The sequence below is a fragment of the Stigmatopora argus genome, chromosome 1, assembly GCF_051989625.1.
Source record: "Stigmatopora argus isolate UIUO_Sarg chromosome 1, RoL_Sarg_1.0, whole genome shotgun sequence".
NCBI lineage: Eukaryota > Metazoa > Chordata > Actinopteri > Syngnathiformes > Syngnathidae > Stigmatopora > Stigmatopora argus.
Genome location: NC_135387.1, coordinates 10371173 through 10397823, shown reverse-complemented (window position 1 = coordinate 10397823; position 26651 = coordinate 10371173). Strand labels below are relative to the sequence as shown.

Here is a 26651-nt window from a genome sequence, read left to right as displayed (position 1 = left end):
TACTGGGTGCCTTTAACCTGAGGTTATTTCACATGCTATCTGTGCTCAATAAAGCCTCCATAAAGCTATATGTTGGCTTTGATACAGCACAATTATCTTTGCCTTGTGGTTATTTTTTAGCTGAGTGCTGCTGAGAGAGTCACACAGGGGAATAGCTTAAGTTCAGCTGCTTGCTGAATCACTGTGACTAGAGGTGCATGGTCCGAGGGAGGAGAGGGAATGCGAGGAGACAGCATCAGCATGTGCTGGGGGGTGCAATTGATGGCAGATGAAAGCCAGTGATTAAAGAGGATTATTGTTTTCACGGGTTCGTGGAGTGTGTGGGCAAACACGTTAGCTCATCAAACAAGAGAAGAGCACAATCAGATGCTGGGTCTGAACTCATCGTTTTTGCTCTCGCCTTTCCTCTTTCAATAAGAGGGAATACTCCAGAGCCAACGTAAACTTAATGAGAGATCGATAAGCAGTAATGCGAGCCACTGCTCTATTGACACTGTGGTGAGAGTAAAGACGTGGTGCAGACACAACAGTACTTACACTACAAACACCTCTGTGCTGGTCTGACAAAACAGTCGTCAGTTTCACTGATTACTTGAGACTTTTACTGCGGCAATAATCCATATTACTACAAGCACCTGATTAAACTATAGGGACCAAAGTATTGAAACACTAGGCTACGGATGTAGTGGTGTAGCCATGGTACACATGCACATTAGCATATAAACATAAATGTCAATGTCATGCGAAACATATGGATCCTGACTCAAATGCTTCAGAGGTCTAAAAAGTCTAAAAAATGTATTACCTTACAAAAATTCACATACTCATACAAATATGTTTCTGCACCAATGCAATTTTGAGCTTTTGTGGCCATAACTTCAGGGCGTAGATACAGTGCTGTGACTGGCTAAGCGTTTATTCGTTCCCAAATTTTAATTAGTTTGAATGTATTCAAATTTGTTCATATGTTAATAACCATGATAATTTATTTCCTTTCAAGGTTGCCAATCAGGTTGTGCAAGCCCTTGTCACCCAGAAGGTTTGTCTCTTATTCTCCTTACATGGATTCAATATCCACAACCAAGGTTTTTCATCTTCTGATGATTCTTTTTCAACTAGGACCTTAGAGAGGAATGTCTAAAGCTGCGCACTCGAGTTTTTGATCTGGAGCAACAGAATCGGGCTCTGGGCATTCTGTTTCAGCAGCGTATCAAGCCCACCTCAGAGCTGCTCCTGCAGGTAGGCTGCACAACCCAAACAGCAAGAAACCTCTTGTGAACTCAAGTTATTTTACACTTGATTTGTTCTTAAAAGAGTGCATGGGGTCAGCTGATAATGAATAGAATTTAATGAAAGAATAGGCTGCAAAGTGCTGATTGTTTTATCTTATGTCAATTTTCTCAGTAAGGCAATGAAGTAAATGACTTTGCACTGCCTTCTAAAGGGAGGTGCTTTTAGATTGAGTAGAAATTGCCTCGGATCATTGCAGGCCAACCTGAAAATCAGCACTATACTGCAAAGCGTCGGACTGGAAGAAAAGAAATGAGTGCTATCCAACCATTTGTTGTTAGTGATGATATAATATTGCAGGTGCGGAAGGTCACCACTGGGGCCAAGAGGCTCCACGCTGTCAATATGACAGCAAATGGCAGCCTAGAAAAGGGGGAAAAATTGCACAGGACTGTCAGTGCTGGGAAAAAAATGAGCTGAATTGAACAGAGCGGGAGAAGCAGCATAAAGGGAGAGCCAGGGGAGATAAGAAGGGAAGAGCGGCGAGTTGAAAATGAAGCTATCAGTGAGCGCAAGTGCCACAGGGAAAGAGAAGAGACAGAAAAAGACAGTTTAGTGCTACAAAAGTATAGTGGGTGTATTGTCAATCTGAAACGTGTCAAAGGTTTCAAGTGGATTGTACTGTAATGATGTTGCCAGAGAGCGGCTTGTTCAGTCTCTGCAGTGATTTTCCTCCAATCCAAGCTTTTTGAGCAACAAATCATTCAAAAGATTATAGATTTTTTTTTCCTTTATTGGCGTCAACAAAAGATTGGATAGGTGTGACTCAGCAAAAATAAGGCAATAACAACACTGCTTTGGCTATTCAAATCAGCACATTAATTACGAGCCTTGCATTCTGGAGTGCTGAGACCACATTTGTATTTGTTCATGCTGGCGTCCATTCAATATGCATTTTCCTACTCTTTGCATATTCACAACATAACTTTGGCACCTCTTTAAAAGTGGACATTTTGGTGAGACTTTTCCTCACCAGGGTCATGGTGGGTGCTAGAGAGTATCCCAGCCAACCATTGGCTGCAGGCAGGGGAGACCCTGAATTGGTTGCAAGCCAATCGCTCAATGAAACAGACTACCACTCACGCTCACAATCAGACCTCCACCGCCTTGGAATCAAACCCAGACTGCCCACACCAAAGTCAGGCAGAATAAACACTGCACCATCGGGTGGCTGGTGAAGCCATATTATTGTAATCTAACTTCCTTCTATACTACAGCTTCAGTGCTTAGCTATTTTCAGTCCAGGTCTGAAGCTTTTTTCTTATCAGTAATTAAAATGTTCTGTGGTACCCCATGGGCATCTTGAGCTTCCCTGATAAAAAGCCATCATGAATTCGATGGCGCCATCGCCAGCTGCGTGCTTTCAACCGCCTCAGGTCTAGGCTGCATAGTGGTGCCGCATTGCCCAAACATCTAAAAGGGGCTCTTGAAAAAAAAAGGTATAAAACAATGATGGCTGCGTTCAGTTGGCAATAATAGAGTACAGGTGTGCAGCCACCCCTAAACAGCATGTACCGCTTATCAAATATGGCCGGCAATTGGCAATTAAGTGTCCCATTACTTGGGACAAATGCTGCCTTACTTCAAGGTCTCAAGGACAGAGCATGACCTCAATGCTGCTATTGCGTTTGCAGCATTCCCTGCTTGCTAATGTCGCAAAAAATGCCTGAATAGAACCGTATAGTAAAAGGGTGCCAATTGTTGTCATGCAGCTGTTTCTTGCTATTGTTATTATCACAATTAAATGCTGATGAGGACCAGTGCACACACATTACTGTCATGATTTTATCTTGTTAATCTGCTGATGTAATCTGATGAATAAAGCACGCTATCCACATTTGGTCATGTGGATGAGATGGAATATTTATGTTTAATACTGAAAATATATTTGCTGTATTTACATTTTAAGTATTACGGCCTTGCACATGTTTTGCAGTTTATTCAACATTTATTCTGACCTTGAACCCATGAAAGGGAAAATCCATGCGTCAGTTTCATCCACTCAACTTTTTGGCCGCATTCAACCCCCCTCCCTCCTTGACCCACTGACACTATCGACTGAATGCTTGATGAGGATGCTGAGGAGGGGAAATTCTATACCTTATGATAAGATCCAAAACCCTATGACACATCAGCCCACCTTACATCCCTGAAAGTCTAGATCAATTTGGCATTGGAATTGAACCATTAAAAAAAGACAATTTTTAAAGTATCTGCATTAAATTGCACATATTTATTTAGGCATTTCATGAAAAACGAACTAGTATCGCATATTGAGCTTCTTGCTTATACCGTAAATGTAAAAGATAAACATGTGTAAAAAAAATATTTTTTTGAATTACAGTTGTATGTGGTTGCACTCTTGTATCTCATAAAATACAAACATATACTGAACTGTGCTCTCAGGCAGGAAGTATACATCCAAATGGTGTTCATTTGATCACAGCAAAGCCATACTAATTAAACTGTAAGATTAATACATGGAGCCGTATTTCGTTTTGTCTCCTTCCCACTCAAGCAAATGAAATGGGCGAAATATTAAAAGGGGTCCCTTATTCCCTCATGCAATTATTTCTTGTTCACTTAATTTTTTTAAATTCCAATTGATGATGTAAATGCCTTCAGTTAGAATTTAGTCTGTTGATAAAACCATTAGAGAGGAGTTGATGGGCCTTTTCAAGAAATAATTTCAATGTGTGGCTGTAACTTCCTTCAATTTAAGCATTCATTTAGATGGTGTAGTGGTTCACTCCCCTGACTCTTGGTAGGCTTGGGCTCGATTCCTGCTTGTGGTGGTATGATTGTGAGTGTGAATGGTTGTCTGTCTCTCCATATGCCCTACGGCTGACTGGCGACCAGTCTAGGCTGTGGTCTGCCTTTTGCCCGAACTCTTACAAGCATGCATAGTATGGAAAGATGAATGAATGAAAGTGTTTTATTTTGTGCGCTGAGCAAATCGAGGGCATATTCAGTTTTAAATCGTGGAAGTCAAGTGTTTGCAACTTTTTGATTCCAGAAACTCCAGTCACGGATCATGGATCTGTCTGCGGCTGATTTGCTGCAGGAGCCGGAGAAAAGCAAGGCTTTCTTACTCTCCAGGAACACAGATTCTCCTTCAAATGTAAGCTTAATGGAAACCAGTTTCTCTTTTTTTCCTACTGGTGCCATCAATGTGCCTACTACAGAAATCGTTAGATGATATTAAAATACAGCCCGTATCTAAAGGCATGACCCTTACCCACTCTTAGCAGAAATAGCTGGTAGTATCACTTAACACTAAGATGAATAAATCCGTGTCATGTTACCAGAAAGCCATCGATTGGGATGGCTGCCATTAACAACAACTTTAAGTGAACACGTGCTGCATTAGTTTCCTTATATATTATTCAAAAAGGAGAGAAAATTAGTTTGCTTTGAAATAACTCCCAAAAGATTCATTTAACAAAATGAAACGAGTGGATGCCCTTGTTGTGCTCTACAACTGACTGGCGACCTAGGGGGTAGTCTGCCTTTCGCCCAAAAGACAGTTAGGCTCCAGCAACCCCCGCAACCCTTTCGAGGATGGATGGTATGGAAGATGAATGAATGAATGAATGAAAGGATTCCCTTGCCTCAGTCTCATCAAGTTTTCACATATTTATGAAGCCAGACTATTTTCTCAATTTTGGAGCAAGCACAAGCTTTGTTGTTAGCAGAGCTATTTAGTTTTTAAAATCTTACAATGGCATGTCTTCAATTTCAATACCTCATAGGATATTCAGTTGAATGGGAAGTCGGGTTTGCCCATCACCAAGTGTCTAAGCCAGCTGAGTCTAACTGCACCGATGCCAGTGTACCCACGCAGCAGCTGTAGCAGCAGTGAAGTGTCTTTGTCAAGTGCGTGCAGCGAACTCTCTAGTGGCTCCTACACCTGGAACGATGGCCGCTCCTGTGGGAAAGTGGTAAAATATTTTACTTCATTTCTCAAAATACGTGTCTTATCAGGATTTACATTTTCTGTGTGTATTTAATCCACTCTTCTTTTGTCTACAGCACTCATCCCTCACTTGGGATAAGAGGCTAAATTTGGGTTCCTCGGCCCCAAGCAACATCAGTGTCCCACTGGAAGAACAGACGTCTACCAGGCGCAAGGAGACCAAAATTCTAGAGGGACTAAGAAAATTACAGAGGTGGAAGCACAGATCTTCTTCTTCTTCCAGGATCTCTAAGTCAGGCTACAAAGATTGCATGAACTCCAACGAGGGCATTTACTCACTTGGCATCAAAAGTGGCAGTAAAGGTGTATCTAAACCCACCCATGTTGGAAGAACATCAGTTTTTGTAGCAAAAAAGTGTTTGTATGATTCTGATGATGCAGATGATGAGCTCATGCAAGCTGGCCATGTAGCCGAGATCCCGACAAAGGATAGCTGGTTTCACTGCAGGAAGCCCTCCCGCAGCATCTCTGGCACACTGTGTAGTTGGGACGGAATACAAGACAATAGTAGTATAGGAGACAATAGTGTTGGGCTTGTACCAACGAAATCGCCGGCTGACTTGGACTCAAAAGATTGTCCGGAGACACTCACGAGTTTCCTCAGTAGATGCCTCACAGAAGATGGACGACCATCAGCTTTCACTAGAGTGCTGCATGTTGGCACACGAGACTCCGAAGGGTCTAACTGCCTTTCAGATCTGGACGATATAGAAGAACTGAATTGTGATTCTAGAGATTTGCAGTTGCCCTTAAGCCATCGAACAGAGCAAGTGGAGAGGATATCTTGGGATACTTCAAAGTCACTTATGGCACAATGCTTGCAAAGGGAACAAGTAAGAGGCCAGACCGCAGATGGCACACCCGAACATGTCAATGCACTTAAAGGGGCAAATATTTATCTATCTGAGGAGAGAATCTCCACTGTTTTTGATGCGGAAGGGGAGCCAATTGAATTAAGTCCACAGGAGCGTACCGAGGATTCTGGTTCTATAGTTGAAACTCCAGTTAGCAATGTAGTGGATAAATACAACGCAATAGCCCCTCAAGAAAGGCCGACAAAACAGAAACCCACACTTACGGGAAACTTGACAGTCCTTGATTCTCCAGAGAAGCCATCTGAATATCAGCTCAGGACTAACAAAACAAACCACAGCATAGGTGGAAATGCAGATAGGTTATCAATGCAGTTCACTCCACAGAGGAAGTTATTCAAAACCCCTGGCAGCCGAGCTAATAAAGGACATTCTATCCCACCTTTGAATGATTCTGCCAGTCCCATGTCTGTTGCCTCAAAATTACGGGGGTTTAATAAACCTTCTGCACCCCCAATCAGACAGTCAAAAGGCACGACCACTGATCCAAGTAGTGGAAACTCAGGAAATTCTATTCAGGAGAAAACACCGCCACCTTCAACAACTAAACTATCCAGGTTCATCAAGAGCTCCCACAGCCCAAAGGTAGTCAACTCCAAGCTACCAAATAGGTCTGAATGGAATAAGGGCTCTTCCCCCAGTTCCCCTCGACTCTTAAGGAGACAATTACAGTATGCTGACAATTGTGAACAGCCAACGAGAGACAAACACTGTGAAAGCATCCAAAACAAACTCAGGTCTCCTTCACCACCCCCTCCCCCTGGCCGCACCACCTCCTTACTGATCAAACCAAATTACGAGGGGTCACCTCAAGCACATAAAAATGGGGTGTCTCAGCCATCGATGACAACCACTGTGAGAGGCCCTCCTCCGAGTTACTACACCTCTCTCCAACCATATATGCAAGCTACATTACCCATTAAAGATAAAGACTTAGATATGGATGCCGGCTATGGGACTGCACTTGCACCTCAAAAACTGGTTGAGAAAACCAGTCAGCACCTTCTAAAGTCCTCTGGCATGACACCATTACAGGAGCATTCCATTACAGAAACTCCCAAGAGGATCACCACAAAAGACTACCTCCCTCCCACAAACTCAGGCTTTGACCAAGACTCTGAAAATTCACCTAAAAGCTCAAAGAATGTCCCCCCTCCCTACAGTGCCGTCAGAGGGTCTTCTCTTCACAGCTCATTTGCTTGTAAAAGAGGGTCCACTCATGAATATGACCATCAGTCTGTGCAGAAACCCTCAGTTAGTTTACCCGTTTCTATTCAAGAAGCCCCTCTGGTGAAAACAGAGCTACAAAATGTAAAAACTGTCAGTACTGCAAACTCAGTTATGACTTCCACTAACTCTTCAGAAAAGGGTCAGAAGACTCGTATCTCAATGGGGTTCAAAGGATTTTTAAAATCACCCCCCAGTCATAAAAATACTCCCTCTTTGCCAGACAAGCAAGAGAAAGATCATATCAACTTAGTTTCCAAGGAGACTGTGACCTCTAATGCCTCTATTCAGTGTGATAGCTTGCATTCCGTGTACAGTATTGATTCTCCCACCAAGATGTCACAAGGTGAGGTTCACTGTAGGTTACCAGAGGAAGAGGTTATTCCCGTTCTGACACCAGAGGAGGTGGATGTTTGCGACAAAGGGAAGAGGAGCAGTCAACTTTTCTCTAGATCCATCTCTATTAACTCCAAATCCCATCTAAAGCCTGCCTTAGGAATGAATGGGGCCAAAGCTAGAAGCCAGAGCTTCAGTACCAACTACATTGAGAAGCCAAACGTCAATGTTATGGAGGGGCAAGGAAAAACCAGAACTCATATTATAACAAACTCCACAGAAAGGGGAAGCTCGCTTTCCAGACAGAGTTCCTTGGAGGTACCGAGTGTTGGGTTGATGGAGAGTCCAATCTATTCACCTAAGGCAAGAACAAACAATCAAAATGTTGTACCTGAGAGAACCTCTAAGTTAATCTCCAAAGGGGATGAATCTCAGGGCACAGTCAAGGTGCAGACACTCACGTCACCCTCTCACAAGGAAGCGTGCTATAAAAATAGTTTAAATAATATCTGTAAGCCTGGAAAAGTCACATCACACAATGCGCCTTCAGCATCTGGCCCGTGTAGTTCAGAAAACCTAGTGGGAGAGACAGGAGGCACAATGATCAGCCTTAATGAGGAAGAATTTAGCTCAGGGGTAAAAACCCAGACAGACTCTCCGAACAAAACCCCAGATACAGACAGCAAAAAAAGCAGCCCATCAGCCTGTACTATCGAAGAGAAGGTCATGATGGGAATTGAAGAAAACTTGCAAAAATGTCAAGAACAAGAGAAAGTTGCAGCGAGTGAGGCCAAACAAAAAACTGTTCCCTCACTGGCAAACTGGTTTGGTTTCCGGAAGAGCAAACTTCCCGCTCCAGCTGGGAAGAAAGCAGACATGCCCAAAGGAAGAGAAGAAAAAAAGGATATGAAAATTGGATCGATGCTTGGCGTCAAACAGACAAAGCTGGACAAGAAGAAGGACAAGAAGAAAAATGACACTGTGGAGACCCAGAATCAATCTGAGTTGAACAACAAGCTCAGCTCCATCATGGACCACTGTAACAATCAAATGGGCCAGATTGCCAGTCAGATCCAGTGCACGACGGCGCTCATCGGCAAGGACCAATTCGTAAAAGAGCTTCTTGGCAGGTGCGTAAATCCACAAGACAATCATGAGTGAATTCCCCTTAATTGATTTCTGATTACATCCTGTCGCTGCAACAATCTTGAGTTGTTCCTCAACTGAGTGAATCCAATCCTTCAAACAAATAGTGTGCTCATTCAAACATGAGCCCATATTGCTAAGAATGTGTGTGACAAAAAATAATCACAATCACAGCTGTCTTTTCCAGTTTTGACTTCATGACAGTTGTTACTCAGACATATTGCAATGCTTTAGTCCATTGATCTGTTTGAATTTCCATTTCTTTTGAGAATCATTTTTGTAGGCATTTTTGTCCACATGAGACAAAAATTTTGAGCAGTCCTAAATATGTCATTGAATACCAATAACATATACTATTTATTTAGGACTGCTGAAAAAGCCAACTTTGTGACTACATCGCCAACTGGGATCTCCACACCTAAGAAACATTCTGAGATGAAAGGAGACATCAAAATCTGCCCAGATGCAACTGTAAGTGGAAATTGTGCTTCTTTTTTTTTTAAATTGATTGCTGTTCTTTACACTTGTTATTGTATATCGCACTAATTCAGGTTTCAGTTAACACATCAACCTTAACCTAAAGAAAAAGTGCAATTTATAATGAATGTGTAAAGAAAATTAAGCAGGGATGCAGTTTTCGCAAGAGCTTGGAAAACAAAGGAAGGGGAAATTTAACAGAGAAGAGAGCCTTGCACAGAATAATGTTAGAAATTTAATCCTGATGTGGGGTTTTGATAGCAGTGAGGAGGCTCCTTATCAGAAGCAGTCAATTTGACAAAGGGCTATTTGATACCATTCCCCAAGCCCAAGCCCATCTTCTGCACACAAAACAGCAAAAAATAGAGGCACTTTATGACCTCTCTGACTTGTTTCGCATCACACTTGAATAACCCAATTATAACTCTGTATGTATTTTATTGAATAATTCACTTCACGGGTCTGTCCACTTTACTATGTAGATGAAACCAAAGCATATTTCTTGCCACATCATGCTGAGGTCATTTGGTCATTTTTATTTCATAGACGCTCCTAATGTGTCAGAAGCTCAAAATGGGGTGTGACAACAAGGAGGGATGCGTGGGAGATGCTGCTGGCCAAGACAACCTGATAGGTAAGTCTTACTATCATTGGCAAAATGTAAGCACAAAACATTCAGCCTATATCTCACACTACCACAAATTCAAGAAATGAGAGCATGTTCGCTCTGAGGAGTGTTTACAATTGGACATTTGGTCATGTGATGTTTTGCAATTTCTTTGTAGCCAATTAAGTTGAGCGCAAACTCGGATAGCATGATGTTCGTGATTATTGTAGTGATATTTTTTATTCAGCAGGTGGGATTTACTTCCAATTTGTCACTCAGGCTTCCAACTTTAAAGGTCATAATGACTGAATGGTTACTGTAAGCGAAGGTATTTCGAAGGTTAACCTTTGCTGACACAGATAGTTAATTATGATCAGTCAGACAATACTCCTTTCTGTCATCATTTTTATTTTCTACAACATAGTTTAATATACATTAAATGCTAAGCAGGTGTAACTAATTAAAAATAAGTGGGGCAGAAAATAAAACAACATTCTTAATTAGATGAACAGATAAAATTTCACCCCCTGCATGCATCCCAAATATATTTTTAAAAATCGGTACATGATGAACCAACCTGAAATCGTTCCCTTCTTTTGACTTATGATGCCTGTGCAGTAAAGAGCACTTTTTGTGGTCCATAGCACAAAAACAATAAATACATCAAAACAAATGGTGGCTAACCACCAGACAGAGAAAGTATCATCACACTAGCTTTCTCGCCCCCAAGCATGCAGCCTGGACGTGATAGCAGCTCATGAAAAACTACATTACGTCCAGTCGCTGTTGCCTCCGGCTGGAATTACAGTGGAACTTGTTATAGTTTGCTTATAGAGGGCATTTTGAACTGTCAGGCTTGGCATTCGATTATACGACTTGGTAATCTATGGCTGGCTCCACTTTGTACTCCCTTTCCTACATATAAGGACCCACTCCCAGTTCCCCAAACGCATACCCCCCACTCATGTTACTATTTATTATGCATTTTGATGCTGTACAGCAACTATTCTTTAGCTATTTGTCATCACTTTAGTGTCAAATGATTCTCACAAGTGCTATTTATGTGCATATATGTTAAATAGTATACAAACCAACAACTTGGTGAGCCTCATTAGGAGATATTTTGGGACGCTACGGTTAAATAATAAATTGGGGTGTGTTGGTTAGACATTTTGACAGTTACAGTATCTTTCCATTTGTGTGGGAACAGTTAAGGAAGTAAATTTTCTGTTATGGTGCAGAAAGTAACACAATGGGAGTGAACAAAACTATGTTCAGAAGAATTTGATCATAAAAAAAACGTGTTTCTCTAACCCTACTAGAAAAAAAAAGTCATTATGGCGACCAGACGTTAACATTTTACGTTCAGTGCATAATATCCATATACTATGATGATTGCTGCCGCAAGCCGGGACCAATCGCTTTAGCACAGCCTCGTTTCATTTATGACCATAAAATTTTGCATTATTTCATTTGACTCTCTTAACATAATCCAATTTTTTTCCTTTCTCCATTGTGCCAATGATTGAACCTGCCACAGACACCCTATACTCTCACCACCCTTTCCGTTGCATGTGAAGCCCTCTTTCCTCAGTCCGTGTGCTGACCCTTGCTCCCCATTGTTGTCATATTTCCCCATGTCACTTTAGGCTCCAGTTGTCAGATGAGAACACTGGACAGCGGGATTGGCACCTTCCCTCTCCCTGACTCGGTCACACGAGCCAACGGACGTCACCACTCAAAGTGTGACCCTGGGCCAGATGAGGTTACAGCCGAAGTCCGAGCGGAACCTCTGTCACCTTCTTCAGAATGCTCACAACGGCGTGTCAAAGTGCCTTCCCTACCCAACACCTGCCTGCATGCACCTGGAAGCTTGGGTCACTCCTTCTCAGACCCATTCCTTACTCACAGTGGTTCCAACACTGATGTTCAGACACGATTACCCAAACCAGCTGGTAAGTTGAGATCCAGTATCTCAATTTTTGTGTTAAAACATTTTCCTTTTTGCACTACAGAGGACACTACTTCATGTTTAAGAGGCTCATGCACAATTACTTCTCTCCAGAAGCAATACATAGAACAATACCTGGTCAGAATTTTTGACACTAATCAAAAACCTTTATGTGATCAACACAATATATTCCAATCCATTTCCATCATCTTTGAGCTTAAGTACTTGAGATTGAATGTTCTGATGTTTGGCCACTCAGCATACAACACAAACTATTGGAACCACAACTTCATCTTCTTAAACAGCTCAAGGTTCTCTGTAGACACCAAACAAATACATTCAGATAGTTATTGTAAGCATAGGTCAGAAGGCAGCCCTAACCTCACAAATGGCAAGGTTTATGGAGTACAATCAGAACAATGTGTTTTACCTTAATGTAGTCAAGGTACTACAGTTGTCAACACGACTACTAATCATCATCTAACCCTAAACCATCATCTTCTTTAAACTCGTAGGAGCAAACAGAACCAAGCGGTTGAGTCTGTTCACCCCTCGGAGTAGTGCTTCAGCCTCAAATGGGTATAAAGATGATGAAACTGTGCGGAGGAGAAAAGCCAGCGACCATGACATTTCTGCCGTAAGTTAGAAAAATGTATTACCATTGCATACCCATGCAAGGACAAAAATAGTCTTTTCCTGTGTTTGCATGTCTTCTTTAGTTATGTTTGGAAGTGTACAAATATTCCGAAGTCAGTTTATTTTAAGATAGGGTAGGTTCAGTTCTACACTCCATCCATAAGTGATAAAATGAGAGCAAAGTGGATGGTGGTTCAAAATGTGTAGGAGTTATGTGCGCATCGTTATCATTTATAAAACATTCGCTCCAAAAAGTATAAACATTGCCTGCAATTGATGAAGGCTTTTGCTTGCCCTAAAAATCATTTTTTACTATAATATCAGTAAGCTGTAGATGTGGCTTGGAAGTTCAAGTACATCGCCAGGCTTTAGCAACAGCCTAAAGAATTTGAAAACATGTCTTGTAATGTCTTAGCCAACTGAGAAGCAAAAATGGTTATGTGCCTTATTGCTGTCTAATACACAACCAATTGCAAGCTTCCGAACTGCTTCAGCTCACCCGTCCCTTCTGATTTGGGACCCCATCTAAATAGGGCTTTCTAAGAATTAACTGGCAGCACGGCATTGGGGAATTGCGACAAGCAGTTCCCAACGAACGTCTTCCTTGCAAGTGAAAATTCAAAAGGGTATCTTCCCTCTTCATATCTGCATTCTTTAATGGGTGTCTAAACGGCAAACCTGACAAAATAGTGGTTGAACATTGTGCATTTTTTAACACCTTTTTGTCTCTTTAGGAAAGAGCCCTGCAATTGTGTACAACATACTCAGGTAGCAGCAGTGGCAGTGACACTGAGACCGAACTTAAGCAGCCTGGAATGACTTTAAGCCCTCTGCAAAGCTCAAGGATCAACTGCAGCAATACGACCAACCCAGGTCAGATACTTAGCTAGAAGAAATGATGACTTCTTTTAGGATGGAATATTCAACATTTCAGACCAGCAATGATTAGCATCTCAAAGTCAGTGGTCCTCCTAGTGATATTGGGGTAAAACACTCTCGCTAGTTTCACTGGGACACATCAATTTGACAATGGTAACATAGATGCTCATCGTTAATGCAAAAAAATTATCCCCATGTGCCACTTCCTTTTTTTCCCCTCTGAGAAATGGGGAAAAAACAGACCTTGACTGTTAAGTGGCACATTCCCACAGTCGATTAATATGAAAAGAGAATGAGCAGTAGCAGTTTGGAGAATTTTCTGTCAAAGTGAAGTTGTACCCGCATGAAATAGTCCTTCCACTGGAGGAGGATATGAGAGATGCCAGTTCGACCTGTTGCACAAAGAAATGCCCTTCAATACGAGACATGCACAGCATCCGTGTTTCAAACCCAAGGTTTTCATTTGTCGAGAGATTTTCATAGCAAAAGCTGCCTAATTGCTTTCGATCGGCTCGCCATCTCGTGTCAGGGGGTATTTGCCTACCCTTATTTAACGACGCCCAATGACAAATGAGGACCAAGGAGCGTGAAATGGCCTCCAGCTGCCGCCGCAGGACGGCCGAGCTACCCTCGACTACACTGATGCCGTGCCTGACACAAAAATCGATAATTTTACGGGGAGGAAAACCTCTTACTCAACACTTGTGTAAATTTGAGTTTGCTCAGTGAGTTTTATGCTTGACCTTTGATTTACTTGAACTAGATGATTTCAAACCAAATCAAACTTCATTGTAATCCTATCAGTGACACAGCAATGATGCAGGCATTTTTAAGCCATCTGCAAAATGTCAAAATTACCCAAACATGCGAAACGATTAAACAAAGTAGCCAAGTTAGAGTGTAAATACTGCAAAACTATAGCAATCAGGGGTCAGAGAGGAAAAAAATAAAATATGACTATATATATGAATAAAAAAACTCATGACTTTATTGTGTGTGAGGATTACCAGAATACATGTATCATCAGGTTTATTTACTCCTATCACTGCCTTGCAACCACGCTCAGTTTGTACAAGCAGATCCAGACTTGCTGTAGCACAGGAGCGTCACACTTGTGAGGAATTGATCACGGCTACACTTTTGGAAAATTTGGGGGCTGGTCTCAAAGATCTGTGATTTGAGGCCCTTTAATAGCATTCCGCAAACACTCAACAGAGAATGCAAAGCTCCATGGCTCCCATCAGAGCCCTCACGGCCCACGTTGGCCTCTCATTCATCATCCTGACAGCACCTGACAATCCCGCTAACCGCTTCGTCTTTGCTTTTCTTTTGAGTGCTCCTTTTCAGGAACATGTCGGTCTTCCTCATGTCTCTCTTTTATATTCAACTGTTTTGTTTTCAGCTCATTTGTCCCCCTCAATAGACTTGTCCTATCTCTATTCTTGCCCGACTCCTTTTGCATTTTACTTTTGCTGGGGAATAAAAATACCTCAGGAAAAATTGAGTTGGAAATAGTCCTAGTTGTTTTGTGCCAAAGTAATAGACAATTTATCTAAATGCATTGCCGATTGTAGACGTTAAAAAATAGAATGTGATATATGAACTAAATGGTTAAAATGCACAACACCTAATATTTAGTATGGACAGTAAAGTAAAGACAGTAAAATCGAAACTTTTTTGTTTTTTTATTAGGAAAAAGCTACAATGAATAATAATGCCATGTGGTTAATAATGATAATTGGACAAGACAGAATTGGTGTTTTGCCTTGCACAGACCTGTCTGTCCCCAGATCATTTAAATCCCTTTTCGCAAAAATACAGAGCAGCCATCTGTGTAACTACAGAAGAAATGTGTTCATGCTTCAAGTTGTTGTTTAGAGTTTAAGGGAGGTGAAAATCCCAATAGCCCATATTTAGAATTGGTCTGGAACATCTCGAACACCATCATTTGTTGTTTTGCTCCCAGGCTCCATTTACTGGCCTCTCATGAGAAACCATGATTGTTCCAGCGTGCTTCCAAACGCACCTTATAGAAAAAACACAGCTTTAGCTAATGTGTCGAGTAGCTTGTTAATGTTAGCTGATGTGAGGATTTCAAATGTGTCTCTCTCTGCAGAAGGACATTCCTCCTGGGAAGACGGTCATCTACCCCAAACAGCCGTGCTCTCCGGACATCACCGCGGAGTCCCTTAACAACCTCAATCACAGCAGTTTGAGTTCTGCAAAGAAGACGTCCCTGACGGCGGAAATTTTGATACGTTGTGCGACAACAAACTAGTCGAGCTTTCCTCCTCCAGTTGCTTCTCGGGGATGGTTGACGCTGATTCAGCAGGCTCACTCAGTGACTCGCTTTACGATTGCTTCTCGTGCTGCACCAGCTAGGTCTCCACCCATGTGCGACGGAATTTTTTACCGCGCGTGATCATTTGGGTGTCCAACAGCGTAGATTTACTGACTGCTGCAAGCGTTCCTGCCGCCAGCTATGGCCATGAAGAATCAGTTTGGTTTGAGTGACTGCAGTCCCGCACCTCCCGATTGATGAAGAGCCCAACAAAAAAAGCACTTAGAGGCGGCAAGTTAAAGTCACACTAATAGTTGAACGGTAGCAATACATAACTCATTGCGGATTGTGACAACCTATTTGTTGGCTGAGTCAGACAAGAGGTTTCTTTGGATCTCCAGGAAATGTAGTCTGCTGCTACAATGCACCTAGCTCAGTTTTTTTCACTTTACTAGTTTAATGAGTTGTTCCAATAGCCTTATTTAACATGATATGAGAAAAATGTCTGCCTTCATATACTATATATATAGGAAAAGGCTGTCCATCTCCATCTTTGCCCGACTGACGAGTGGTTAGCACGTCGGTCTCACAGTTCAGGGGTCGAGGGTTTGATCGCAAAGTGACTGTATGGAGTTTGCATGTTCTCCGTGGGCTTGCGTCGGCTTTCTCTGGGTACTATGGTTCCCTCCCACATCCCAAAAACATTCAGGGTAGGCTGGTTGAACACTATAAATTGCCCCTAGGTATGAGTGTGGGCATGAATGGTTGTCCATTTCCATCTTTGCTTGACATCGCTTGACTTTCTGAGACAGGTGAGAAAGTAAGTCTTTACTTCCTCAACTTCTATTTAGAGCAGATTAACAGACTGTTGGAAGCTCAGGGAACAAACTACTAAACTAAAAATCGATTGTACCATCAGAAAGATGTTGACGTGCATACAAACACCCTGAATAGTTTGTTTCTTGGTTTTTGTGATGCAAAAATCCAACGTGTGTGGATTTCTGAAACAAACCAGAACCAGACCTCACTTTTCAGAATTTGTAAATACAAGTAATTAAGTAAATATCAGAAGGGGTAGTCTTCATTCACATATGCAGATATACACAAATAAAGGTGTACATTTTTTTGCAAATCTTTCAAAAAGAACTTTTGAAAATGACTTGTAATTGTTTTTATTGAATTCTTTTGGGGTTCTTGTTTGAATAGAAATCTTTATTTTGATTTAAAAAAACAAGCTGAAATATTTTATTTTAAAAGACGTGTAATGTTATGCCAAATTCCTATCTGGAACTTGACCAGCTGGTGCTAATCAACACAGTTGACTTTGTGTCCCTCTTCTTCCTTTTTTCTTTTTTTCCGTTTTTTAATGCAACTGTTGATCGTGCGTGAGTGCGGAGAGCTTGTGTATTTTTCTAGGTGTCAAGTATTTATACCCATGTTTTTGTACTATGAAACTGTAGAGTGATTCACCTCTCTCCTTAAATGGCCCCTTTAAAACGGTTACCAGCAGTGTTACTTTGGTAAATACTATTAATTATTCATTGTTATAATTATTCCTTTGTGCAATCTCATCTGTTACTCTAATGCTCTATTTTATGTAACTATTTCCTAAATAAAAAAATATTTTCTCTTGCAGTCTAGTGTGTACTGTATATCCACACACACAAGAAAAAAAAATCGCCTCAGGATGATGCCTGTAATCAGTTTTCTACTAACAGTCTGTCAACAGGCGACAGTGTGCGCCAAGAGTGCAGAGGGATTTCCAAGTAGTCCCATGATGCTTCATTATGTGGCTTGAATAAATGTAATTAGTTGATCTCCGTTATGGTGATTCTGCACCATTATCTGCCTAATATGTTGCATCGATCTAGTGCTACAACAGAAAGTTCATTCCTATGAATAACTAACTGTTGCTCCATGTAGGATGCATGTTGATGATAGATCACAAAGCTATCAACAAATCCTACCTTTTCAAAGATGTATGCTATATATACCATATTTTCTAGATTCTATAATCGCAGCTGAATGCACAATAAGGAGTGGGAAGAAACTAGTCACACTGGCAAATATGTCACATTTTAGGAGAAAATTTTGTTCATGAGATACCAGGAAATAACTACACTACTTTTATATTAATATCAAAATGGAGAACAACAGGCTGTTGACATAACTTATTCAATTAATCCAATTAGCCTAAACAACCCAAAATATTGTGTTTACCAGACTGTTGCTCACACTCCATATTACTACCGATTCTATTTGTTTTTAACTTGAGTATCCTTTTTGCACAATTCCCCAAATGTGTAAATTAAATTAAATTGCACACTTAGAGTGCCCTTCTCACCGAAGTCAGAATAAGGCAGTAATTCTACACACTGTATATATTCGTACATTTCTGCAAGCAATGTAGCATGAAGGTCAGAACAATTTGATGCTTTCATTAAATGGCGCTGGATAGCCAGCCACCTGTTGCCATTCACGCAGCATAAACCATGACTCATTTAGTATAATATCATGATGTTTAATTAATAGGCCCATATTTTAGTCATTCAATTTGAATCAAACTTTTTTTCTGGAGTATAATAGCTGCAGCAGTTGCAGGATATCTTGTAACTTTTTTTTCCAAAGAGCTCCTAAAATTCCAAACCGTGAAACACCATATTAGATTTTCAGTGACCAGGATAAGAGTGTGAAACCAATAACACGTAATTCAACACACCTGTTCCCCATTCCCATCTGAGATAATGGGTGCGTTAAGAAATTCAATCTGACATGCCACGTCTGAGAAGGTTAGTTTCTGAACAATCAAGATTGTCGAAATATATATATTGCTGAACTCTCACTGAGTTACACAATGGGAAAAAATGTTAATTGGCCTCAATCCAGAGGACCCACGTTGGTCTTCTAAATTAATAGGTAATGGTGATGTGCTAAATTATTGGTACACGGTCGATTGGTGGCCGGTCTTTTGGTCGCCCGGAAGGTAAGTGATAATTACCATTTAAATCGCTCAAATTCCTTAAATACAAACTGCAAATTACTATTTAGTCATACTTAATGCCCTAGTAATTATTAGGCTAAAGAAAAGCTCCAAATTTCGCTGACTTTTATTGTGTTTTGTTGGAGAACTTGTTAAGACCCTGACTGAACTGACATAGCTTGTACATACAAACTCTTATACACTCACGTCGGCTCAGTGAAACTGCTCATGGCCATTGTTGGCTTTTATTGATGCGTAGACTGTGTTGTTTTAACTTGTTTTGTTGCCAGTCTTTTGGCCGTCGGTCTTTTGGTCGCCAGTCTTTTGGTCGCCCGTTGTTGCGGTCGGGGCGACCAAAAGACCGGCGACCAAAAGACGGCGACCAAAAGACCGGCGACCAATCGAGCGCCGCACACGGAATTATTGTAGCGGGATAGTTAGCAGCACTGATATCCATGTTGTACTCTAAATAGTAATTATTTTACAATGCCGCTTATTTATAGTATTTTTTCCTCATCTTGTTCTATGAAACTAAGGTTAAAATGTTTATTTAAATTAAGCACTTCTGTCTGTCTGAGGAGAGATTTTATAAAACGGTTATGTTATTATTTATCTCATCAAATGTTCCAAATGTAGTTGTTTATAGGTTTCCCTTGCATTTAATCTCATCTCATTTTCTGAACCACATTATCCTCACTAGGGTCATGGGGGGTGCTGAAGCCTATCCCATCTGATTCCAGGCCAGAGGCGGGGGACACCCTGAATCGGTGGCCAGCCGATCGCAGGGCACAAGGAGACAAAGGACAACCATGCACACTCGCACCCATACCTAGGGCAATTTAGAGCGTCCAATCAGCCTACCATGCATGTTTTTTGGAATGATGGAGGAAACTGGAGTACCCAGAGGAAACCCACGCAGACCCGGGGAGAACATGCAAACCCCACACAGGTGGGACGTGGCCTGGATTTGAACCCATGACCCCAGAGCTGTGAGGCCGACACACTAACCCTCGGTCCAATGGGCCGCCTGCATTTAATCTCAGCACATTTAAAAATGCTCTCTACATAAAAGTATTGATTAGTTGTAGTAGTTGCAGAGTCACCCTTGTGTGTGGATTTTGCACCCATTCCTCAAATCCCAGTTAAAGCATTTTTTTTTATTCTACCACGATACGTTTTATTTTTTTACCAATAGTAATACAGGCTATGTAAAATGATGTTTATATTACAGTACTTGCGCTTAAAGGGGGGAGGGGGGTCATAGAGCAACAAATGGCCCTAGGATTCTAAAACATCACCCCACTTCCGTTGTTTTATGATTGAATATAAAATGAATTAAACTTTTCGTACTTAACTGCGGCAATGTGGTGGCATCCCAATATTTTTAATCCGAAATGGCAAGCGGCAAATATGCCCGCATGATTCGCGACTCCGTCACGTGATGCTCTATAAGTGACGGGCGCTCACCGTGCGCGTGCAGTGGCGGCCAAGATCCACGACAATCGGGAAGGATGCGGGGGAGGCAAGTGTGTGGGGGCTTCATCCGTGATGCTTAGTCCAGCGTTTAGCCTTTTGAGCAACTTTTTTTCCGGGCGGATGCCCTCCCGGGAGACATGCGTCTGCTCGTTTTGGCGACCCTCTTCGGAGTCCTGCAGGTTCGCGCAGGTGGGTTGCATCTAATCTTTTTCAGTATAAGCCAAGCGTAAATGCGTTTTTTTCATCATTAGTATTATTATTTATTTTTTTAATGTTGGTTCATTGCAAAGTGCAACCTTTTCCTCGCTGATTTTCATAAATCCAGCCTTGACGCTGATCAGTGGGGGGGAAAACTTCAAGGCAGTAGTAGAAAATGATATAAATGGGGGGAAAAATAGGATTACACGATTGCTGTTTAAAAATTGCACCATTTATTTTTGGAAGATTTTTATTCATAAATGTGGAGAGATAATTGACTAAAGGCAGCTGTTGTTTGAAGATTTTTTTTCCTTCTATTGTCTTGCATGAACGCTAGGGACTACATTTATTTTCTTATCAGTCTGAAGTGTCCCCCGGTGGATAATCAAAAGCTATTTATTAATGCTGATAAGGTGCATTCTGCCCCCCGGCGTGACAAAGTTCCCCTGAAATAATAAACTGCTGCTAGTGCCGCTGGCATCCGCAATCTGATTTCAATTGACGGATGGAGCCACTCAATTCTTGTGTGATTGGTTCCGTATATCAGCTGCAAACGTGGCAGATTAATAGCTTCCACATTTTCATAATTACACCAAAGAGCAGATGTGTTTTGTTTGGCTTGATTGAGTTCTGCTTCAATGAGTGGTACTGATTTAAGTTGATACGACGCTCAGGCTTCATTGACGTTATCCAATAGTGTTTATTGTTTAAATACTCACTCAGCAGTCTGTCAAACAAATTACCAAGGGTTAAATGAAGATTTTAGCGGGACAAACACAAGTTGTATCCAGTGACGTGGTAGGACTTCCACTCCCTTTAGGCACTTAATCACACTTCTATGTTTGCATTGTTAAGGAAACTTCACTGACCTTAAGAAACTGGTTGTTAAAAAAATTCCACTGGCGTGGTTTTATGGCCTTTTCTCACTTCATGAGCATCATTATGTGCTCAGCGTCCTTTGCGAAAACTCAGCTGCCCTCCAGCTCAGGGTGATGTCAAGCAGTGCAGTAGAGGAAGGACTCCATTCGATTTGTTTAGACATGGAGCCATACCTTTTGTTTGGTCTTTGTGGACTTTTAAATCTGTGAGTGGGTGCATTTGAGTATTTAAAAAAAAAATGGGAGACACGAGTTACACCATAAAAGCAGTGGGTAGAATCAGTAGAATAGAAAAAGATGTGATGCCATTAAAGAGAAAATGATATCAGATCAAATTCAAGATTTGTTTATGCCTTCTAAATTTATGTTCATAACCCTATCAACTTGCCATTATCACTTGTGCATGGAAAATGTAGAAACAAGGTGGAAAAAAAATCCAAAAGAAGATGGTGTAAAATATCCATAAATATATATCTAAAAAATAATCATAATCTGTTTCTTTTATATCATCCTCTTGGGTTCATGGGTATTGCAGGAAACGCCCTTCAAATTCAGTGTTACCAGTGTGAAGAGATGAAACACAATGACTGCTCAACGCCCGAGTACATTGTCAATTGCACCGTGAACGTGCAGGATATGTGCCAGAAGGAGGTGCTTGTCAAACATGATGGTAAGTGATTATTTCCCTGTTGACAAGGTAACACACATTTGTCACTCAGCCTGACAAGGTTACTCCGCTAAAGCTGGAATAGCTGCAAACTTCAAGATTCAAGTTAATAAATATTGTGACAGAATCACAATCTTTATCACTCCTAAACTCACCAACAACGGTTATGAAATGAAACTAACATGTAGTGATTTATCTGCAAGCTTTGAGAATTCATTTGAGATTATTTAAATCCAAATGAACAATTATAAATCACACATTCACTATTTACTAGTTTGCAAATCAAGTCAATTACAGAGTAGGTTCTGGAATGCATAAACATCGCCAGATGCTGATTTTATCCCTGGTGATGCCAGGCTGTCTTCCATCTCTGCTTGCTCATGGAGTGTGCAGCCTTCAGTTTTATCTTCAACAAATGTTTTGCACGCTCAATCAGATTCACTTCAGATCCACCGCAATGGCATTGCATTACATTTCACTTCTTTGGTTGCTTTGACAAGATCCCTTGGATTATTTCCTCATCTCCATTTTACTGTATTCTCTGTCTGTTATCTCTCTGTCCATCCATCTGTCAGTCAATGCATTGGATTGGATAACTTTATTCATCCCTTAGTCGAGAAATTTCGTTGTCACCATCCATCCATTCATCCATCCAGCCATCCAACCATCCACTTTTTCTCCCGCTTATCTTGAGTCAGGTATCGGCTGCAGCAGTTTCAGCAAGGAAGCCCAGACTTCCCTCCCCCCGTTTCTTCATCCAGCTCTTTCAAGAGGATCCCAGGCCAACCAGAAGACTTAGTCTTCCAGTAATTCCTGGGTCTGTCCCATGGCCTGCTCCCAGTCGGACATACTTGGTACATTTCACCACTGAGGGGTCCAGGAGGCATCATAGTCAGATGCCCGAGCCACCTCATCTGGCTGCTCTCGATGTGGAGGAGGAGCATCTCTACTCTGAGGATCTCGCGGACGACTGTGCTTCTCTACAGGAGAGCCCAGACTCCGTACGAAGGGAACTCCCTTTTGCTACTTGTATCTTGTTCTTTTGATCACGATCCACAGCTTGTTATATCCCTTTTGTCCACCAGCAGGTTCTGAGATTGTCACCACAACAGGCACCGACCAACTTACAGTCGCAGTGCCAGTCAGTGCTCTCAGCAATAGAGGCATGAAACATGGTCCACTTGGACTCAATGGCGTCTCCCCTGGAAATGAGCAATGTTCTGCAGGAGATTAGAGTTGAAACTCTTTCTGAAAGGGAACTCCGCCAGGCATTCCCAGCAGACCCTCACAAAATAGTTAGGTATGCCAATCCAGACCAGCATCTTCCCCCAGCGTTGGAGCTAACTCACCACAATGTGGTGACCACTGAACAGCTCTGCCCCTCTTTTCAATCGGGTGTCTAAGACATGCAGCTCCAAGTCCGATGACACTTCCACAAAGTCAATAAACAAACTGCGGCCCCGGGGGTCCTGGTGCCTAGTGCACATATGACTGAACATCCTTTTTCCCCTCATCTGTTTTTAAATATATATGGCCATGCCTGAAAACCATGCCTGGTTGTTTGTGCTTTGAAAAAGATAATGTGGCTCTTAAATTTCATCAGTACACTAAAGACAGAGGTGGAGTATGTTCAAGGGTTTGCTTGAACTTTCTAGTGCCATTCACATATGTAGCTCGATGTATTTTTTTGTCTCGCTAGGTACTACTTAGATTAATAACTAAGTAGTAATAATATATTATTAACAGACTGATACTTGAGACTCTGCAGCAGTTAATTCAGATGCTTTATCTGACCCAATGATCTATCTTGTCCTTTCCCCGTAGGGGTTCATTATCGGAAGTCATGTGCATCATCTGCAGCATGCCTCATCGCTTCCTCTGGCTACCAACAGTTTTGCACCGGGAGGCTAAACTCAGTCTGCATTTCGTGCTGCAACACAGCGCTCTGCAATGGGCCCAAGAGGAAGCGACCTATTCCTTCAGTCGCAACGCCCAGTGTACAAACGAACCTTATATTTGGTCTCTTTCTGACGTTTTTTTCACTAGCAAAGGCAGTAACGCCGCATCTCCTGCACACCCCTTGATAGATCTAAACAATGGGGTTTTGGGTGGTTTTTATCAAACCTCGTTGCTGCACATACATATGTTTGTATATGTATGTGTATATATGTACATATAAACATACATAAAATACATACTGAACTCTGCTTGCACCACTGGAAATCTCTTTAGATATTGGTTTTCGATCCCTTTTTCTTCTGTGGACTAAAATTCTTTATACTTTTTTTTCTTTTTGTGTAATAGAATATAAGGTAGACTTTTGCTCTTAGATCATAATTTCCTGTCATTTCTGCTACTATAATTTGTATAAATTGACTTGCCCTTTGTGTTTCTTTAGCTTCCTGGTAAAGACAGAATTGGAAATCCAGAGGTGAATCATCTTTTGGCATGATGGAAAGTGCCTAATAGTTACAATTTTTCACTCAACTAATAAAAAAAAGGATTATCGTTGCATGTACCGGGGAGAAAGAAAGTGGCCTGTAGTGAATGCACATTGTACAAACGTCATGTGGTGAAGCTGGCTTGGTGAACACATGTTGTTATGGGAATACAAGCCAGCTAATGAGAGTACATTTAAACTGTTAAGCAGTCAAGTCAATAAAGCCCATCCCAGCAGTGTGTCAATATTTTGATTGCTAGTCTGCTGGTAGCGTCTTACTCCAAACAAAACGGTAACAGCCAAAATCTTGTGAGCATCAGGTATCCAGTATGATGCCCAACCAGACAAAGGATGAATATATGGCAACAAACAAACCCATATTCTACATTTGGTCAATGTACAGCAGGGGTAATGGCAATTTCAAAATTGAAAGCAAAGCGCCCCCGTGTACTCTGCTCCAGAATATAGTACTAGTTTTCTAAATAAATGAGGCTTTTTTTGGTCCCCATATAATGTAGATGAAGGACTGTAGAATTGGGTGAAATTCTCCGATTATCATTTTGCTAAAATTGGATTTCTCATTTGTTGGATTTCTACGGGTACCTGAAAGCAAATAGTATAACATGAATGAAGGCAGCACAAGGACTATAAGCACAATTACTAAATGCTCACTTGGGTGCTTCTCCAGGTCATTTAAAAATATTGGTAGATCAAATTGATTGATTAGTGTATAATCCACTGTTAACTATTTCACAAAAATTACACTTTCATGCTTGCTTGTTTTTTTTAATCAGTAATATGTAAAAATATTTCTTTGTTTGATTTTACCTGTCATTGTTAAATTATATATATTTTTTCTTTCTGTTTGGCGTTCACTTAAATGTGACTATTCTTCCCATGTGACTTCAATAAATTTAGTCTTGTCACAAAAACAACGGATTCTTACATTTGCACTTATTTGTAGGACTTTTGAGGAGATCGCATTACATTTACTTTTATTTTAGGTAATAAACATAGTGTAGGTACTTTCTCTATAGTTAATGCTTTTTTGTGAATGTTTATCAAGCCTTTTTAGTTGGCAAAGGGACATGGAGATAATTATAATGGTATTATTTGAGAGCACATCTTGGTCCACTGAGTACTAATTTTAAATAGCTTCACAAAATGGTTATGTAACGCAATTACTCATTGATTATTTTCTTCTTGAATGAGCTTGTTGGTTTGATGTTAATGGCATTCAAGATGTTTTGAAGACAAAATGAAAACAGGAAGACCGTCCAAAGGCAGGTCTCAAAATCTCATTTACTTCATTCTTGTTGTTTTTCTTGGGGAGAACACGAACTAAAATCCCTACTTCTTTATTATTCATAGGTGGATGAGGATGAAATGTGGTAGGTATAATTATTCGGCATTTTTTTCTTTCTATCTCAGGGCTGGTTAATTACATTAATTGTGAAATTAAAATTTAAACTCCTTTATTTGTGGAAGCATCAGAATAAAATTAATTACGTATATATTCAGGTTATGTGTATTTATCAATCCACTGAATTGTTTATTTTTATTTTCTATTTTGTCTCAGTACTGATTGATTATTAAATTGCCCACCGTTTGTTAAAATTTCTACTCCTTTGTATTCATAGTCTCATCAGAATGACATTTGGTAGTTGCGTGAATAAAATTCCTACTCCTTTATTCTGACTGATCAGAATTAAATTTGGTAGGTATATTTTACGTATGTAGTATATGCGTCGAACTTTGGAGCCCTGTTTTTTTTTCTCTGAGGCAAATTAATTACATTAATTACCAAAAGACAGGTCTAATGCTGAACTTATGTACTAGCTTTGTGTTGAGTGTGTCCCCCTATCAAAACCCAATTAAATTGTATGGAATCCGATACAGGTATTCATTGCCAAGCACACAACGGAGGCACTTACTCCGACTGGATGTCTTCAGGCAGAAAGGAAAAACTTAGTAAGACAATAACTCATTAAGCTGGTAAGACGCAAATGACCATGCCGCCTCAAAATGTTTGTGTTTTTGTGTATTTTGGGCGTGATATAACAGTGTGCCCACAGCAGACATTCCACAGGGGTTAAAGAGCAGCAAAAGCAGCACATTGTTATGAATAATGAGAATAAGGTCAATGCAAAGCTTAGCTCTAATGACGAGCACATAAACAAGCCACATTAGTGTTTTAGCAGTAATGCATATGGTAGTTTAACACACAGGTTTTTGCAAGATCGACAGGTTTTAATAGCATATTGATTAAATTATTTTTTACAATTTTAAATATCTGTAAGGGTGGCCCGGTGGAAGAGTGGTTAGCACGTCGGC

General features: G+C 40.9%; 2 protein-coding genes across 9 annotated transcripts in view; both read left to right on the top strand.

The window, feature by feature from the left end:
• LOC144073748 (nck-associated protein 5-like) overlaps positions 1-17313 on the top strand; it is an 83568-nt gene extending 66255 nt beyond the window's left edge. For 6 of the 8 annotated variants that reach the window (XM_077599799.1, XM_077599800.1, XM_077599803.1 and 3 more), the window contains 11 exons: positions 1001-1039; positions 1120-1239; positions 4307-4411; positions 5043-5231; positions 5323-8831; positions 9213-9318; positions 9871-9958; positions 11581-11886; positions 12398-12519; positions 13253-13391; positions 15514-17313. In XM_077599799.1, the coding sequence (XP_077455925.1) occupies positions 1001-1039; positions 1120-1239; positions 4307-4411; positions 5043-5231; positions 5323-8831; positions 9213-9318; positions 9871-9958; positions 11581-11886; positions 12398-12519; positions 13253-13391; positions 15514-15590 (4800 nt within the window). In that variant the 3' untranslated portion in view covers positions 15591-17313. Of the gene's footprint in view, positions 1-1000; positions 1040-1119; positions 1240-4306; positions 4412-5042; positions 5232-5322; positions 8832-9212; positions 9319-9870; positions 9959-10857; positions 11445-11471; positions 11887-12397; positions 12520-13252; positions 13392-15513 lie in introns of those variants that run through there. The other 2 variants (XM_077599806.1, XM_077599805.1) reach the window with 2 other exon arrangements.
• Positions 17314-20150: 2837 nt separating this feature from the next.
• LOC144073252 (ly6/PLAUR domain-containing protein 1-like) lies at positions 20151-25182 on the top strand. The gene is made up of 3 exons (XM_077598949.1): positions 20151-20323; positions 21746-21880; positions 23702-25182. Exons 1-3 carry the CDS (start codon positions 20272-20274, stop codon positions 23959-23961), a joined length of 447 nt encoding a protein of 148 aa, XP_077455075.1. The 5' UTR covers positions 20151-20271; the 3' UTR covers positions 23962-25182.
• The last annotated feature ends 1469 nt before the right edge of the window (positions 25183-26651 follow it).